This window comes from Coffea arabica, chromosome 4c, assembly GCF_036785885.1.
Source record: "Coffea arabica cultivar ET-39 chromosome 4c, Coffea Arabica ET-39 HiFi, whole genome shotgun sequence".
In the NCBI taxonomy this organism is placed as follows: domain Eukaryota; kingdom Viridiplantae; phylum Streptophyta; class Magnoliopsida; order Gentianales; family Rubiaceae; genus Coffea; species Coffea arabica.
Window position 1 is genome coordinate 17,149,947 of NC_092316.1, and position 18,251 is coordinate 17,168,197.

Below are 18,251 nucleotides of genomic sequence, written 5' to 3' on the forward strand. Positions count from 1 at the left end.
GAGGAAATTTAGAATAAAGTACACTGAGTTATAAAGAAAATTATAAAGTGGAAAAGATATTTTTAGCTATTAATGTACCTTTATACTTATAATTGGAAAGATTTGATTTATCATTTTATTTGTAATGCCAACAATCAATTACCAAGTGAGCAACCATTTTTAAATTATTAAAAATAAGATTATTGAATTATTTTATTCTTTAATAAATTTGATTCATGTTATCCAATAGTTATATGCTAGTTAAATTCAAATGTTTAGATTTCTATGTCCAAATCCCTGCTTTGTTTCAAAATTTGAATTCATTTCAATCATTTATATTTCCAGTGCAACGCACAAGACTTAAAAAGCTAGTTGCCTACTAACATATCGTGGAGTATAATACAGTATGTTTCTTTCTCTTTCAAGGGTTGTCTATCTCAGTTCCAAAAACATTATTTAGTTTATAGGAAGAAAAAGGTTAACAATTGAGTATGTTTCTTTCAAAATACATCAAGGATTTTCTATCTCAGTACAAACAACATTATCTGGTAGTTTATCAGGTAGAAAAAGGTTAAAATTATTGAGAGTGTTTCTTTCAAATTACATCAAGGGCTGTCCATTTCAAAACAAATAACATTATCTAGTTTATGAGGAAGAAAAAGGTTAAGATTGTTCATATAAATTGCACATGTCCCTTCCCATTGAGTCCGAGCAATTAGCTAGTGACTTTCCCCTTTTTTAGAAGGCTCCCCTTTTCTTAAAAAAAAAAAAGGTCTTTTTAAGCAAAAATTGTCGAGTATGTTTGTTTCAAAATACATCAAGAGTTGTTGTCTATCTCAGTACAAATAACATTATCTGGGCTATCAAGAAGAAAAGGGTTAACATTGTTCATATCAATTGCACATGTCCCTTCCCATTGAGTCAGAGGATACTAAAACCCATTATTTTCCAATTCTATTGACTATTGAATGGTCAGATACTAAAAGCCTACACACATCAAGAGAAGGAAGTAATCAGGAATTGTTATCCAAAGCCACAATAGGTTTGTCTATGTATGTGAGGAAATACTGAAACAGGTTCCACACTACCAAACCAATCTAAACAGGTTCCGCATAGCTGCAATAATTTTGAGCATTAATATATTCTTGGGACCATAAGTAGGATTATTTTGATAGATGTGCCTAACTCCATCTTGAATCCATAGCGGGAGCTTGGAAATTTCAGCAAAGGTTGGAGTTGTCTGGCATTGATTATTCCAAAATTGTACCACTTTTGAATAAAATTGCAATCACATCCCTGCACACAATTTATCCGAGAATAGATCCCCATGAAATCCATATAATATGTATCGGTATTTTGCAAGGCATATAATTCTCTCATAAGAGAATTGTATTCAGTGACGAGCGGATGCTCATTAATTATATTATTTAATATGGGTATCCTCTGAGATGTCTGTTTCCGGGTAAAATTCGGTCTCAAGAATATTCCATCATTGAGAGTATTTAATCCAGAACTCTCGGTCTGTTGACAATCTTCTTGTCCTGGTATAAAGATTGGATTAGATTTTATTTGTAACTTAGCAAATAAAAGAAAAGAATTACAAAAATTATTGAAGAAAAATAATAAATATGAATTTTCTGAAAATCATATTGCTTTAGTAAAGAGAATAAAAGAGAAATGTAAAAATTTACCTTTTTTAACTTTACCATCAGATGAAGATAATCTTATATTAGAAACTAATGCTTCTGAAGAAGTTTGGAGTGCAGTTTTAAAAACAGAAAATAATTTATTATGTAGATATGCATCTGGAATGTTTTCAAATACGGAAAAAGATATCATATAAATGAAAAAGAATTACTTGCAGCAATAAGAGGTTGTCATAAATTTTATTACTTTTTATTATCTAAGAAATTTAAGTTAAGAACTGATAATTCTCAAGTGAGAGCATTTATTAAAAATAATATTAAACCTTTGCCCCAAAATAAAAGATTAATTAGATGGCAAATGGCATTATCTGAATTTATGATTGAAATTGAACTAATAAAGTCTGATGAGAATTGCCTTGCAGATTTTCTCACTAAAGATGGAAAGCCAAATGAATAAGCAAACTATCCTTTTGGATAAGCTCTCAGAGTTATCTGAAAAAATTTCTCAATTGCAGACGTCATTCAATGACGTAATGGATATTGTGAATTATCAAGATCTAAATAAAGAAGTTTCTAAACTTCTTATCAAGCATGCCGAAAAAGGCCAGAATACATTCAGCCTTTACGACAAGGTTGAAGAAATATTATATGATTTGTTTAAGAAAGATGAGACAGAAAATCTTCTCCCTTCACCGGGACAAGAAGATTGTCAACAGACCGAGAGTTCTGGATTAAATACTCTCAATGATGGAATATCTTTGAGACCGGGTTTTAGCCGGAAACAGACATCTCAGAGGATATCCACATTAAATAATATAATTAATGAGCATCCGCTCGTCACTGAATACAATTCTCTTATGAGAGAATTATATGCCTTGCAAAATACCGATACATATTATATGGATTTCACGGGGATCTATCCTCGGATAAATTGTGTGCAGGGATGTGATTGCAATTTTATTCAAAAGTGGTACAATTTTGGAGTAATCAATGCCATATATATGACTACTCCAACCTTTGCTGAAATTTCCAAACTCCCACGATGGATTCAAGATGGAGTTAGGCACATCTATCAAAATAATCCTACTTATGGTCCCAAGGATATATTAATGCTCAAAATTATTGCAGCTGGACCAGATTTTGAAGACTCAAATAGATATGATGCTTTTTCTCATATTAAAATCATGAAATATGATGACTTGGAGATAAAAGTATACCCTCTGCGGAAGGAGTAAGAATATTTTTTGGAAGAAAAAATATATTATCGAAGAGCACTTGTGTTAAGAATTGTTTTGCAAAATCTAGAAAATATACCCAAGCAAGGATTTCGTACATACGGAGGAAATGGAGCATTTTCTTCTATAATGACTACATATGCTAGAAAGACTCCAGAAGCAGCTATAAATTATTTAAATTGAAAAATACGCTTATTGGAAAGCAGCAGAATAAAATCCAGCAATAAAGCTATCAAGACTTTGTGCAGGATGAGGAAGCATAAAAATAACACGTGTCCAGCATGTACTAAAAAAGAAGATAAGGACACGGCATCAAGCAGTTAGAGTATGGAATAAGACATAAGCACTTACATAACACTCCCAGAATCCAAAGTATATTATTCAAGTCCGCGGAATTGAAGAAAGAAGGAGTCCGTGGAAAAATCAATTCACATCCGACATTGAAGTCCGCCAAACATTTATAAATATGCAAACGCTATATGAAGGGAAGGAGAACTTGGAGTTGAAATTAGTGTTAGTAAGAAAGAATTGAGAAAAGCAATAGAGTTCTACTACCGATGGTCTTAAAATTTTCTCTCATGTATAAGAAATAGAGACAGAGAGAGAGAGAGAGAGAGAGAGAGAGAGTAGTGTGCTAGGCTATCATCTTGTACCTAACTTTCTTCATTAATAAGAGAAACAAGTTTCTTCACATCTTTCCATATTTACATCTGAGTACGCTTAGAGGTAGGAAACGAAACTAAACTGTGCTGTAAAACTCTGAAGCGGCCCTTAAAGGAAGTCACCCCAGTGGTTAGAGGCTGCAACGCCCAAGTAAGAAGTCCTCGGGGAGGTAGCCGGAGTTTTTGTGGTCGAAAATCAGATCTAAGGTATGGAAGCGTGTTGGACCCATTTCTTTTTTTAATAAGAAATTGTTAAATCTTGACATAGCTTGCACTCTATTCTCTTATCAAAAAATTTTATGGAAAATATGTCTAATCTTTTTAGTACTTTATCAATAAATATTATGCATCCTAAATACAATTTAGAAATAAAAATATCTTTTGAATCAAGAACAGTAAATATAAATATTGTGTTAGCCAACCCAAGCTTAAATTATGTTTTCGCAAATTTGGGCACCAAAATGGTATCAGAGCCCAATGACCTCATAAATATTCCCCTAATCCCCAATGATTTCATGAATAATCTCACTGTTGTAATAAATGATCCCCTAATCCCTATAAATAATCCAACAATGACCATAAACTATAGACAAAATAATGACGATGATTATATTTCAGACGAAGACTTTGAGACAAATCCAGTACCCATTAGATACTTTAATAATGAAGTAGAATATGACGATTCTGATTGGCACTATCCATCTCCTTAAAATGGAAGAATGTCAAATATGTGACTCTATGTTATTCCTTATTAAAGAATACGCATATCAGTTGCAACAATTAGATAAAAGAATTTCATATTATCAAGAAGAATGGCTTCATGTCACTTTATACAATTGTAACCCAGTTACTTGCCATGATAGATACAAGATTTTGAGAGATGCAGAACATGAAAAATATTTAATAACCAATAGATATGCAGAAATCAATAAAGAATATACTGTACATTATAGAGAAAATCATTTAAATTCACCATGAATAACTCAGAAAGAATAACTTATTGTCTAGAATGTCAAAAATTTGTTAGCCAAGATCTAGCAGTTAAAGCTAAAATAAATAAGATAAGAAAACTTATTGTAAAATATTCCTTTGAAGAAATAATATTAGAAGCATTAAACATATTATTAGATATTGAAAAAAGGAATTTAGAGAAAGTTGTTTCAAATCGACATTTACATTTAGTAAGAACCCATACATGAATTCTGATAACTACAAACTAATAGAACCTACAAATTTACAAATAGAAAAAGACCTATTTGAAATACAAAAAACAATAATATATATGTGTAGAGATCTAAAGAAAGAAATTCAAATAATTAAAGAAAAAATAGAAAAAACTGAAAAAATAAATTCAAAAGAAAAAACTGCCGAAACAAGAAATAAAACCACCATTGAATATTTGACAGAACATATTGCTAAAATAAAATGAGTAACTCTGAAGAAAATTTTACTTGCCTTTCAGATTCTGAGATAGAAAATATAAGTAATAAACTCAATAATTTAATGATAAATATAAAACCAAATATAAAACCAGAGATGAATCCAAACATAAGCGATCTACCTTCAACCAGTAGACCCGCATCTTCATATGCTAGACGAAAGCCTGGTTCAGGAAATTCTTTCGTTTCATCACTAATGAATATAGTAAAGCAAAAGGCTATTTAGATAATGAAGGCTATACCCTTTTAGATAGGACCACACCTGAAGCTATATTTCCTTTTGGTACATTTTTAGATTTAGACTGTGTAAAAAATACTGAAGAAGCAATAGATAAATGGGAAATTGGATTAAAATTAGATGTTTCTATAAACAAATTAACATATGAAGAGGCAAAAGGATTTTAGAGAGATCACTGGTAAATAGTGTTTCTCGATATTGGAAGACATTACCAGAAGAAACTAAGTCAATAATATTTGGAGAAGAAGAAGACATAAATGGTATGGTAACTAGAGCACTTGAATTAATTCGCCTTGAATTTGTCGGTGAAGAAAGTTATTTTAAAGATGCTAATTCAGTTCAAAAATATACCGATGTACTATTTAGATTAACACTCTATGATATGTGTGAAATATATAAATATATCTGTGTTTTTCAAGATTATTATTATAGAACAGATTCAGGGAAAAGAGAAACATATTTAGAAATGTTTTTCTCAAAAATTCCTGATCCATGGGGTAAAAAATTAAGAGAAGAATATAGTCCTGAAACAAAAGATACATTAGGAAAAAGAATATTCCATACATTAGATAAACTAAGTAAATGGTGTGAAGAATCTACACTCTTTAGAAAGACCCATAATTTGAAATATCAATTAAAATTAAGTTGTAATAATCTTAACATGCCTACCCAGATAGGATGTGATACTCCTTATTATTATCATAAAATGAAAAATAAATATAAAAAGCGAAAATATTTTAAAAGAAAATATATGAAGAAAAGAAAGGCAAAATATTACAAAAGTAGAGAAAAATTTCCGAAAAAGAAAAAGATGTATAGGAGAAATAAAAGAAAAAGAAATATAACAGATTGCCAATGTTATTTTTGTAAAGAAAAAGGACACTTAGCAAATCAATGTCCTAAGAAATTTAATAAAAAGAGATTTGAAGTGGATGAGGATATTGTAGACTTGATTGATATTAATGAATTAATAGAAATAAATAGATTTGCAGAAATAGAGGAAATTTCTTCCGATGAAAGTATATTTATCTGTACAGATACAAAATACGAAATAAGCAGTGAAGATGAGTGAAATAGAAAAAGAGAAAAATAATACTTCTGGAATAATAGATATTCATTCAGAAAAATTAGGAGAATATAGTCAAGAAGCACTCATAGATAGGAAAATATTAACAAAAATTCAAAAAAGTAATTTTTCAATAAATTCTTATAGTGGATTTAATGTACCTGCATTAGAAAAAAATAAAATTTTATCTAAGAAAACACCATATGTACTATGGAATAAATCTCAAGGGGAAAGCTTTAGAATTCAGCCTTACTACCAATAAAATAATGATCCCATTAATATCTAAAAAAGATATTTACAGCAAATTAGAAAAAATACCAGAAAAAATAAGAGAATCAATAGGATGGATTCATATAGGTTCTATCCAAATGATAATTAGATCTACATTTAGAGAAGGATTGAATACACCTATAGACCTTGCTATAGTTAATAATAGAATAAAAAATAGAGAAGAAGCAACTCTTGGAATCCTTAGAGGAAACCTTAAATATCAAAAACTAATTTTTAATATATATCCAAAAATCTCTTATAACATACAAGATAAAGATTTTGATAAGACTCTTTCCTTAATACAAGATTTCAAAAGAAAATATTTCTTTTTTAATGGAAATAGACCATATTCCATTACATATATGATTTCTTATGCTTTATCAAATACACATCATACTGAACATTTTTCAAAAACTGAATTTATTGATCTCCCTAAATTATTTTCCGAAGTAGGAAAAATATATCCTCCAGAAATTACTAATATAGAATTAAATGAGGAATTCAATTTAGATATAAGTCAAAACCCCTATTAGACAAGCCAAATGCCTTGTTATCAAGGTTATCTTAGGCAGGAAGAATGGTTAGAAGTAATTCTTACCGTTGCCAAATATGAATACTAATAAAAAAATAACAACAAATTATAGAATAGAAGCTAGATATTGGAATAGAAAAAAGCTCTGATACCATTTCGGTGCCCAAATTTGCGGAAACATAATTTAAGCTTGGGTTGGCTAACACAATATTTATATTTACTGTTCTTGATTCAAAAGATATTTTTATTTCTAAATTGTATTCAGGATGCATAATATTTATTGATAAAGTACTAAAAAGATTAGACATATTTTCCATAAAATTTTTCAATAAGAGAATAGAGTGCAAGCTATATCAAGACTTAACAATTTCTTATTAACAAAAGAAATGGGTCCAACACGCTTCCATACCTTAGATCTAATTTTTGACCGCAAACCAACCACTGGGGTGACTTCCTTTAAGGCCCGCTTCAGAGTTTTATAGCACAGCTTAGTTTCATTTCCTACCTCTAAGCGTACTCAGATGTAAATATGGAAAGATGTGAAGAAACTTGTTTCTCTTATTAATGAAGAAAGTTAGGTACAAGATGATAGCCTAGCACACTACTCTCTCTCTCTCTCTTTATTTCTTATACATGAGAGAAAATTTTAAGACCATCGGTAGTAGAACTCTAGTGCTTTTCTCAATTCTTTCTTACTAACACTAATTTCAACTCCAAGTTCTCCCTCTCATCATATGGCATCTGCATATTTATCAATGTTTGGCGGACTTCAATGTCGGATGTGAATTGATTTTTCCACGGACTCCTTCTTTCTTCAATTCCGCGGACTTGAATAATATACTTTGGATTCCGGGAGTGTGACGTAAGTGCTTACGTCTTATTCCATGCTCTGACTGCTTGATGCCGTGTCCTTATCTTCTTTTTTAGTACATGCTGGGCATGTGTTATTTTTATACTTCCTCATCCTGCACAAAATCTTGATAGCTTTATTGCTGGATTTTATTCTGCTGCTTTCCAATAAGCGTATTTTCCAATTTAAATAATTTATAGCTACTTCTGGAGTCTTTCCAGCATATGTAGTCATTATAGAAGAAAATGCACCATTTCCTCCGTATGTACGAAATCCTTGCTTGGGTGTATTTTCTAGATTTTGCAAAACAATTCTCAACCCAAGTGCTCTTTGATAATGTATTTTTTCTTCCGAAAAATATTCATACTCCTTCCGCAGAGGATATACTTTTATATCCAAGTCATCATATTTCATGACTTTAATATGAGAAAAAGCATCATATCTATTTGAGTCTTCAAAATCTGGTCCAGCTGCAATAATTTTGAGCATTAATATATCCTTGGGACCATAAGTAGGATTATTTTGATAGATGTGCCTAACTCCATCTTGAATCCATCGTGGGAGCTTGGAAATTTCAGCAAAGGTTGGAGTAGACATATATATGGCATTGATTACTCCAAAATTGTACCACTTTTGAATAAAATTGCAATCACTTCCCTGCACACAATTTATCCGAGGATAGATCCCCGTGAAATCCATATAATATGTATCGGTATTTTGCAAGGCATATAATTCTCTCATAAGAGAATTGTATTCAGTGACGAGCGGATGCTCATTAATTATATTATTTAATATGGGTATCCTCTGAGATGTTTGTTTCCGGCTAAAATCCGGTCTCAAGGATATTCCATCATTGAGAGTATTTAATCCAGAACTCTCGGTCTGTTGACAATCTTCTTGTCCCGGTGAAGGGGGAAGATTTTCTGTCTCATCTTTCTTGAACAGATCATATAATGTTTCTTCAACCTTGTCGTAAAGGCTGAATGTATTCTGGCCTTTTTCGGCATGCTTGATAAGAAGTTTAGAAACTTCTTTATTTAGATCTTGATAATTCACAATATCCATTACGTCATTGAATGACGTCTACAATTGAGAAATTTTTTCAATAACTCTGAGACCTTATCCAAAAGGATAGCTTGCTTATTCATTTGGCTTTCCATCTCTAGTGAGAAAATCTGCAAGGCAATTCTCATCAGACTTTATTAGTTCAATTTCAATCATAAATTCAGATAATGCCATTTGCCATCTAATTAATCTTTTATTTTGGGGCAAAGGTTTAATATTATTTTTAATAAATGCTCTCACTTGAGAATTATCAGTTCTTAACTTAAATTTCTTGGGTAACAAAAAGTAATAAAATTTATGACAACCTCTTATTACTGCAAGTAATTCTTTTTCATTTATATGATATCTTTTTTCCGTATCTGAAAACATTCCAGATGCATATCTACATAATAAATTATTTTCTGTTTTTAAAACTGCACTCCAAACTTCTTCAGAAGCATCAGTTTCTAATATAAGATTATCTTCATTTGATGGTAAAGTTAAAAAAAGGTAAATTTTTACATTTCTCTTTTATTCTCTTTATTAAAGCAATATGATTTTCAGAAAATTCATATTTATTATTTTTCTTCAATAATTTTTGCAATTCTTTTCTTTTATCTGCTAAGTTACAAATAAAATCAGATGCATAATTTAATGTTCCTAAAAATCTTTGCAATTGTTTTTTTATCTTCTAATTTATCAAGAAATGCTTGTATTTTTTCCAAAATACGCGGTTGCATTTTTATTCCTTCACCATTTATTTCTAATCCTAAAAATTCAATTTTTTTAGTCTTATTTTTGTTTTCTTTTCTGATAACCCAATTCCATGTTTTAAACATAAATCAGAGAATATATTTAAATGTTCTAAATGTTCTTCTATCGAATATGAAGCTATTAATATGTCATCAACATATACATATGAGAAAGTATAATCTTTAAAGATTTTATCCATTTTTCTTTGATATATTTGAGGGGCATTTTTTAATTCAAATGGCATAACTAATCATTCATATTGTCCTTGAGGAGTACTAAATGCTGTATATTTAATACTATCAGGGTGCATTTTTATTTGCCAAAAACTACTTTTACAATCAAACTTAGAATATATTTTCTTTCTTTTATTCATATTTATAAGGGTTTCTTTATGTGGTAAAAAGTATCCATCAAATATGGTTTTACTATTTAATTGTTTATAATTAACAACCATTCTAGGTTTATTTCTTATTTTCTCAGCATGGTTTCTTACCATAAAGGCAGGTGAAGAATGGGGAGAATTACTCTCTCTTATTAAAGGAATTTCTAATAATTCTTTAATTTGCTTTTTGAATTCATCCTGATAAGTAGGATTATATCTCATGGGTTTAACTCTAATTATTTTATTTTCATCTTTAAGTTTTATTTCAGCATAATCTTGGTTTTTATCCCAGAATTTAAGAGGATTTTCTGTATAACTTAATCGTAATTTTTCTTTTATATCTTCTAAAGTAGTAGATATAGTTTTTAATTGTTGTTGTTTTAAATGTAATTGTTTTTCAAATTTTAGCATGGAATTTCCTTTTGGTATTTTTGGTATTTCTGAATATTCTCAAAGCCATTAGGAGCAGGATACCCTTTCATGCTTAACAAAATAACCCCCAAACATGCTAATGTTGCTCCTCTCTAATCAACTCAATAACAATATCAAAAGCACGCAATCTCTCAAATACCCGCACAAAATCAGTGTAATGATATTCCGAACTATTGACACCCCATCAAGAATCTGCGCCAACTTCCTATTCTAGGGAATCGCAGCTTAATCTCGGGTATCTTATAAGCATCTATGGACTCAATAACATTTTCTAAAGCCTCCACACCATACAACAGATTTGTATCCCCGCTCAATGGATGCGAAAATAAGTTAGCTCCATGTTGGAGTTTTTCGGCTGCATTGCACGACCAAGGCAACACATATTTGTCTTCCAATCCACCTCTTATTGTATTCCCATCTTTGCCAAGGTGCAATGGCTGATGGATAATAATCTGCCAAATAATCTACCATATACAATATCTGTTACCTCCCCGATAGATTCCCTAATTACGGCATCCCAACCACGTCCCAGTTTTTTATGTAAGTTTGATTGGAAATGAGGTTATGTGCAGGGGAAGTTAGGATTTATACAAGACTTGTGACCATATTCAAAACTTGAAAGTTTATTGTCACCCCTTACAAGAATTAACGAATTGTTGTGAAGGAGACATGATATCTCTGTTTAAAGAATAATAGCAAATTTTTGTTTTAGAAATGAAAGTTATTTGATTGTCCAGGAAGTTGTGTGCAACAACGAGATGCAGTTTATAATGGATAGGAAACGTGTATATACATTAAAAGTAAGAGCACAATATGGAAAACAACTCAAATTTTGTTGAACAACCAAAAGTGTCTAGTATATGTATGTATTCGGCCTTGTAAACACAATTGTAGTGCTTGTCCAAAAAAAAAAAAAAAAAGAAGGAATCAAACAAGTTTGAAATTAATACGTTTATCTTTGAGAGAGAATTGGAAGCTAATAAAGTCCTACCAAGTAGAGGATCCAGAGATGATCTTTGCAACCTGCTGTCACGTAGCTAAGATTAAGGAATACCCGAGAGTGATGAGACAAGCCCTAGAAACGAGGGCAGACAAATAGAAAAATTCCTAAAAAAATTTGCTATTGAAGCCCAGCATACTTGTCACCTCTAAAGGTGAGAGCTCTGAATATGAGATGCATAAATTGATCGAGATTCAGAAGTTAGAAGCGTGATTGGGAAGTTGAAGTTCTCTTTCAACTTATAACTGAAACTTATTGTTCTACATGATTTGTGCGAAGAAGATGCAACTCTGATTTCCAGAGTTTCACAGCTACCAAATTTGAAGAGTACTTAGTCACTGCGTCCTTAGTTTCAGGTTTGTTTAGTTTTGGGTTGATAGTTTTAATGGGGGTGCAATATGACAAATGCATTTCTATAAAAAAAAAAATGCAAACAAGCAAACAAAATAATTTTTAGTTGTCATTGAAGCTAAATGAAAAGATTTTCGTATTGTCCCTATTCAGGTGGTGGTGCTTTAAATTTTCAATATTATAAAGGTAAATGAAGGAATGTAAGAAAAATTAGCGAGGACAATATAGAGGGTAAAGGAAGTTTTAAAAATTCTACACTTTTCGTAGTCAAATTTCTAGATTTTTAAAGTTCAGAAATGCCCGCCCTAACCATAATAACAAACCTTTTGGGGAGATGGCATGCTATTCAACTATCTAAATAACCATGCCAGAATCTATAGCACCATCCTCTTGGGGAGATGGCATCCTATTCTATGTTTTCAGAACCGGACCGGATATCGACTCGGTCGAGCTCAGGGGTCAGGGATCAATGGGTTCAATCGGATTCGATAGGGGTTGAATCGGATGATATCATAAATAAAATTTATTTAAAAATTAAACTATTATATGTAAAATACTTAATAACATGTTAATATTAATAAAGGTATATTCATATATATTAGATGTTTCAAATATATTTAATAAGAAAATACAAATAAATTAGAGCAATCAAGTAGCAATTTATATTATTTAATAAGTATTAACAAGTTTAGAATTAAAATTATGGATTTAATTGAAAAATAACACCAAACTTTAAGACAACATTTATAAAGTATGAAATATTTGAGATATGTTAATAATTTTTAACAACTTAAGGATCAAAACATCATATTAAAAATATTCTAACCTCTCAAAAAAAGTAAAAAAAAAAGAAAAAAAAAGAGAGAGATCGGGTTCATTTTTCTGGTCAAACCCGGTCAAAATTCGGTCAAACCTGGGTTTTGACCTGATTTGACCGAGTTTTTGATTTTTCGATTTTTAGGATTAACTTGGGCCGGCCAGCTAGCCGGTTCTTGGTTCGACCAGTTGAACCGGCCGGTCCAATCCGAATTTAAAAACAGATATCCTATTCAGCTATGTAAACCGCCACACTCTTCAATCACTCAATACACAGCTTTTGATTGAATCAATAAAAAAATTATGGATAAATCCATTAATAAAACAAATCAAGAAAGAATTAATAAAAAATCAAAATACAATTTACTTTATTTCGACTATAAAAAAATAATTGATACCATTATCAACACGACAAATTCACATATTTTTGTGACAAATTATCACAGAGTCGATCCTCCTACACATCTTGCTTTTACTATTATATCGGGAGTTACTCCATGTCAGTTACCCTACGTATTGCTTGACGTGCATTCCTTTGCAAAGGAAAGATTTGCTAGTTTAAGTAATATCTTTTCCGTTCGAGTTCCCTTCCATTTGAGGAAAATAAGCATTGCTTCTATGAAAAATCAATCAAGGCACAGAAGAGTCAACAAGGGATGAGTTGATATACATAAAGATTTTATGCACGCATGGGCCGACATTCAAATCATTTGCTTCAGAACATGAGCAATACAGGTATATTACTAAATCTGATTGCATGAAGCTTTTCATTTCATAAATGGTTGTAATTCAATAAGTTCTCAAGTTCGCTTCCATGTAACCGTCTCCTGACAGTAACTGCTTTTGTGATGCAAAAAATCCTTGTTAGGAAGAAGCTCTCCCTTCTCTGCTTTGATGTCTTGTGAGTTTTTCTGAAATTTGTGTTTTTTTTTTTATTTGTGAACAAATAGTTAGAGACCAAGAAAGCTAAGCAAGTAGAGGAATTAGTCAGACATTTCAATTCAATGCTAGCTTTCACCATTCCAGCTCTTCCCTTTAGAACTACCTCTGGGACTAAGGAGAGGACCAAATATCCTTTACAATTTTGAAAACCTGTCTGCACTTAAAAACTCTTTCCTTTGGCACAATGATACTGTTGAGACAACTATGCACTAACGCATAAAATGCAAAATAATTTTACAAAAGTAGGAATGACCACACTCATACTTTTTCTACGAGTACAATCTTTTGAAAACGTTGATAAATCAATTTTTTTGTCAGTTGTTTTTAAAGATATCTTTTGGTTTTGTTTCCAATTTGGTTTCTCAAACCACCAATAGTTGTAATGTTATTCTAGTATAAATATTTTCTAGTATCTTAAAAAATACTCTTAAAACACAAAAGTTTGTTGAAACTAGTATCCATTGATCACCGAGCCACATTTTAACCATCCTCATTCACAAACGCCATTGCAACAAATAAGATAATAACTAATTGTATAAGGATATGAAAAGATGGATATATAACTTAACTTCTGGTTTATTTTTTGAAATATTTTAAAATGATTTTTTTCTAAATATTTTATCAACTACCAATCTTGAGCTTTTAATTTAGGAAATCTATTTAGAACGCTATATAAATAGAAATCATTAATAGAAAGGAAGATCTTAAAAAGTGTTCGTTCCAGTAAGTGACCGTTAATTTTATTTTGGCATATATGCCACTTCACCTCAATATCTACTTACCACACATTTTCAAAAATTATCAAAAGATCAAGTGTATTATAAACTGAATCTGGTTGAATATAAACCAAATTTAGAGGGAGGAGGGATTTTTTTTTTCTCAAAATTACTAAGAAAAGAATTAGAACCCTCATCTTTTTCCCCTCTTCCCCTTTGTAGAATTAGAAGACATTCCTTCCACATGAAGGTAGATACTCATACTTCCACTAGAGATTTTTTCCCCCCTTTTTCTTTTTGACTACGCTTTGCAATTACAGATATTGGTTGAACTCAGTATATGAAAAGATATTAATATGGTTATACCAATTAACCTTAACAAACACATTGTACTCCAACAAGTCATTTTACTTTCCCAAATAGTAGAATTGTAATTTTGTGTCATATGTATAAAAGACACCAAACTGCAAAAGAAATCATTTTCACCAGCTAAATTAGTAAGTTTATAATTTGTCTAGAAAAACTGAGAAATTTTTCATGACTCAATTATTTTTTTCACTGACCAGTTATGTTAAATATATTTTGATGGTGCATTTTATTCTTTTTAGATCAATGATACGTGTCAACAGGAAGCTATTTTATCTTCTACTAGATAAAGTTAAAGATGCCTTTAAATGATCAGCAAGAAAGAAAACTTGGGACCAATGTTAATCAACCATAGTTAACTATCATGGGCAATAGCCAAAGGTGGTCTCAAGACTTAAAAGATCCTAGGTTCACATCCCTCTTTCTCCTCTTTATTTCTTAAATCTCAACCCTCTTCTATTAAAAAAACTTGAAAAAATATTATGAAAACAAAGAATTGCCGTGGGCAATAAACAATTATAAGGGTAGTCGCGACAATGGTGAAACCTGAATTTTTTGTTAGGAGGGACTAAACATGCGCACTGCAAAATTGTATTTTCACAAGTGTAATTTAAGAATTTTGGTTTGTATTTAATTGTTGGTGGTCAATTATCCAGTCTTTGATCTAATTACACCCAAAGTAAAAAATTAAAAAGAATCCAATCCATTCGGAGCTTTGCAGAATCCACAAATGAAGTCTTGATTGATAGATAGACGTGATAGATAAACGATATATATACATATGTGTATGTGTGTGTGTGTGTGTGTAAACAAGGGATAAAGAGCAGACTTTCATGTATCAACAATTTCATGTAAACTGAGTTACTTTAACAAAACAACACTAAACTTAAGTGTATGAAACTTGAATAAGTAAGTCGTGTATTTATTAATAAACCAAATTATGCAATAATTTATGTATTAATATAACTACTTATTTTTCTATCTTCTTGATAATTCGACTGTTCTCTAGGATCAAACTTTGAAGAGCAAATCATATTTCAAAGTGAAAGTCATAAGTACATTGACTGGTTTTATATGTTTATAGATCAAAACTTTTTAAAATATACAAATTCGTTTGAATTTCAGATATAGAAGATCATATCTATGTAGAACCAAGTACTAAAAATTGAAATTTGGTAGATAAAAAATGAATATGAAAATGAAATAACTAATTGAAAAATGAACATAGTTTAGCTTTAAAAAACATTCCTGACATAATAGATAAAGTTTTAACAAGTCAATATGTAATGCTAAAACCATCAATAACTACCTGAATTTTATTAATCAATTAATTAAACGGTAAGGTCAAAAAATGTTTGAAAAGGAGTGATAGTTCAAATATCCCATTGAGCAAAAGTCCCTGCTGGTTCTGCCCTCCCTACTCGTTGCCCCGAACTCCCTACTGGTTCCGCCCTTGGCCGTTGACATCTATTGAGTACCCATATGATTAATCAGAACCTATACTGAGGGAAATTGGATGTAATGTCTTTGCAATTGTAAGTGTGATTAAACAAACTAATTAGTCGGGAAGCGAAAAAATGGATTAAGTAATACGAGGATAAGGAATACAAGTGACATGTCTCGAGTTTGAAGTGTAAGCGGGAGGTCTGAGTTCAACCCTCTCACTTACATTAAAATAAAAAAAATTTCAAAAAAAAAAATCAAATAGCCACCTAAATTAAACTAGGGTGATGCGGTTCTATCCTACCGTAACTCAAGTACTAATTGTGGTATGAGGTTGTAGGGCCCCTCTAAAATGTTTCAACATCCAGTCATTGAGTCAAGCGGATTCCACGGTCAACCCAAGACCTTATTATCATCCCCATGCATGCATGGCAATTAGCAAGTGGCAAACAAACAAACAAACAAACCTTGCACACTTACGAGCCATCCTTTTCCTACAACTCCTCCTAACCTCGACACTCCATTTCCTCCAACTTCATCATCTCAATTGATTTTCTTCTATACTCTTTTCCCCCTTTTTGGGTTTACGTCATATACCATCATCTTTCTCCACAGCTCCACCTTTTCCTGCGAGAGGAGGAGGTCCTATTGATATCTTCTTCTCTCTCTAAACCATGGAAGCCAATTTAGTTCTCTGGTTCTTAATTTCATCTCTAGTCTGTTTCATCCCTTGTTCAGAATCAGCTCTTACTCTTGATTACTATGCAAAAAAATGTCCAAGATTTGAAGATATCTTGAGAGATGTAACCCAAGCAAAACAAGCTCAAAGTCCCACCACAGCTGCCGCCACCCTCCGTGTCTTCTTCCACGATTGTATGGTTGGTGGTTGTGATGCATCGGTTCTGGTAAAGCCCACCGCCTTCAATAAGACCGAGATGGATGCAGACATCAACCATTCCCTTGCGGGTGATGCATTCGATCTAATTGCTCGTGCAAAAACCGCCATTGAGCTTTCCTGCCCGGGCGTTGTCTCCTGCTCTGATATTCTAGCTGTAGCCACTCGTGATCTTGTTTCAATCACCGGTGGACCTTTCTATAACGTCCCTTTGGGACGATTAGACGGCCTTGTCTCTCAGGCCTCACAGGTTGATGGAAACTTAGCCAGGTCAAACGCGTCTGCGGACACAATGATCAATATTTTTGCAGCCAAGAATTTCACCATTCCTGAAATGGTTGCACTAATTGGTGGTGGCCATACAATAGGATTTGCTCATTGTTCTGAATTCGCAGACAGGATTTTCGGTCCCAAGGTTGATCCCAGTATAAACCCTAAGTTAGTCGAAGGGTTGAAGAAGACTTGCGCAAATTACACGACCAATGAAGGATTATCAGCCTTCTTGGATGTGATGAGTCCCGGTGTATTCGACAATAGACTTTTCAAGAATTTGCAGAATGGATTGGGAATTCTAGCATCTGATCAAGTTCTGTTCTCAGACCCCAGAACTAGGCCTCTTGTGGATAAGTATGCACAGGACAGCCAAGCATTTTTCGATGATTTTGCCAGGGCAATGGAAAAGGTTAGCATTTATGGAGTCAAAACTGGCAAGGAAGGAGAGGTGAGGAAAAGATGCGACGTATTAAACTCAGCTTAAGGCAAAATGGAGTACTGACGATAAATGATCATCTTCAAGTTCAGGAAATTAAGAAAAATGCTGATTACTGCAGCAGCTAATTTAGTGCTAATCCAGATTTGATTGCTTTACATAGTACATCTTCTTAATTAATGGGAAGAATTAATTTGTTGGCACTGATTATGGTGATCAATGATAATTGTGCTATCAATTGTTATAGATTATATTTGACGATGTGATGCAAAAGTGAATAATATATCTGGGTAATGTTTATGATTCTAGGAAATGTTTTGTTTTTCTTTTAAATGGTGTAGGAACTAAGTTTACATGAACTGAATTTTGTAGTCTACAAGAATCAAAGATATCTGAAAGCTTCAGATATGACCATGGATATATGCTTTTTGGTCCCTTGCATTTCTATGCAATATTTTTGTTCATGGCTGGATCCCTTTAAACCA

The 18,251-nt window shown here is 31.9% G+C and overlaps 1 protein-coding gene across 1 annotated transcript; it reads left to right on the plus strand.

The window, feature by feature from the left end:
- Window positions 1-16,514: 16,514 nt before the first annotated feature.
- LOC113739066 (peroxidase 41-like) lies at window positions 16,515-18,012 on the plus strand. The gene is made up of 2 exons (XM_027266312.2): window positions 16,515-16,593; window positions 16,901-18,012. The coding sequence occupies exons 1-2, from the start codon at window positions 16,515-16,517 to the stop codon at window positions 17,812-17,814; spliced, it is 993 nt and encodes a 330-aa protein (XP_027122113.1). The 3' UTR covers window positions 17,815-18,012.
- The last annotated feature ends 239 nt before the right edge of the window (window positions 18,013-18,251 follow it).

What these genes read in the sequence shown, in the direction of transcription:
- LOC113739066 (XM_027266312.2), top strand. Translation starts at nt 16,515, where the DNA reads ATGTTTCAACATCCAGTCATTGAGTCAAGCGGATTCCACGGTCAACCC. An exon ending in ATCATCCCCATGCATGCATG is followed by an intron (nt 16,594 to 16,900) that starts GCAATTAGCAAG and finishes TCCCTTGTTCAG; the next exon opens with AATCAGCTCTTACTCTTGAT.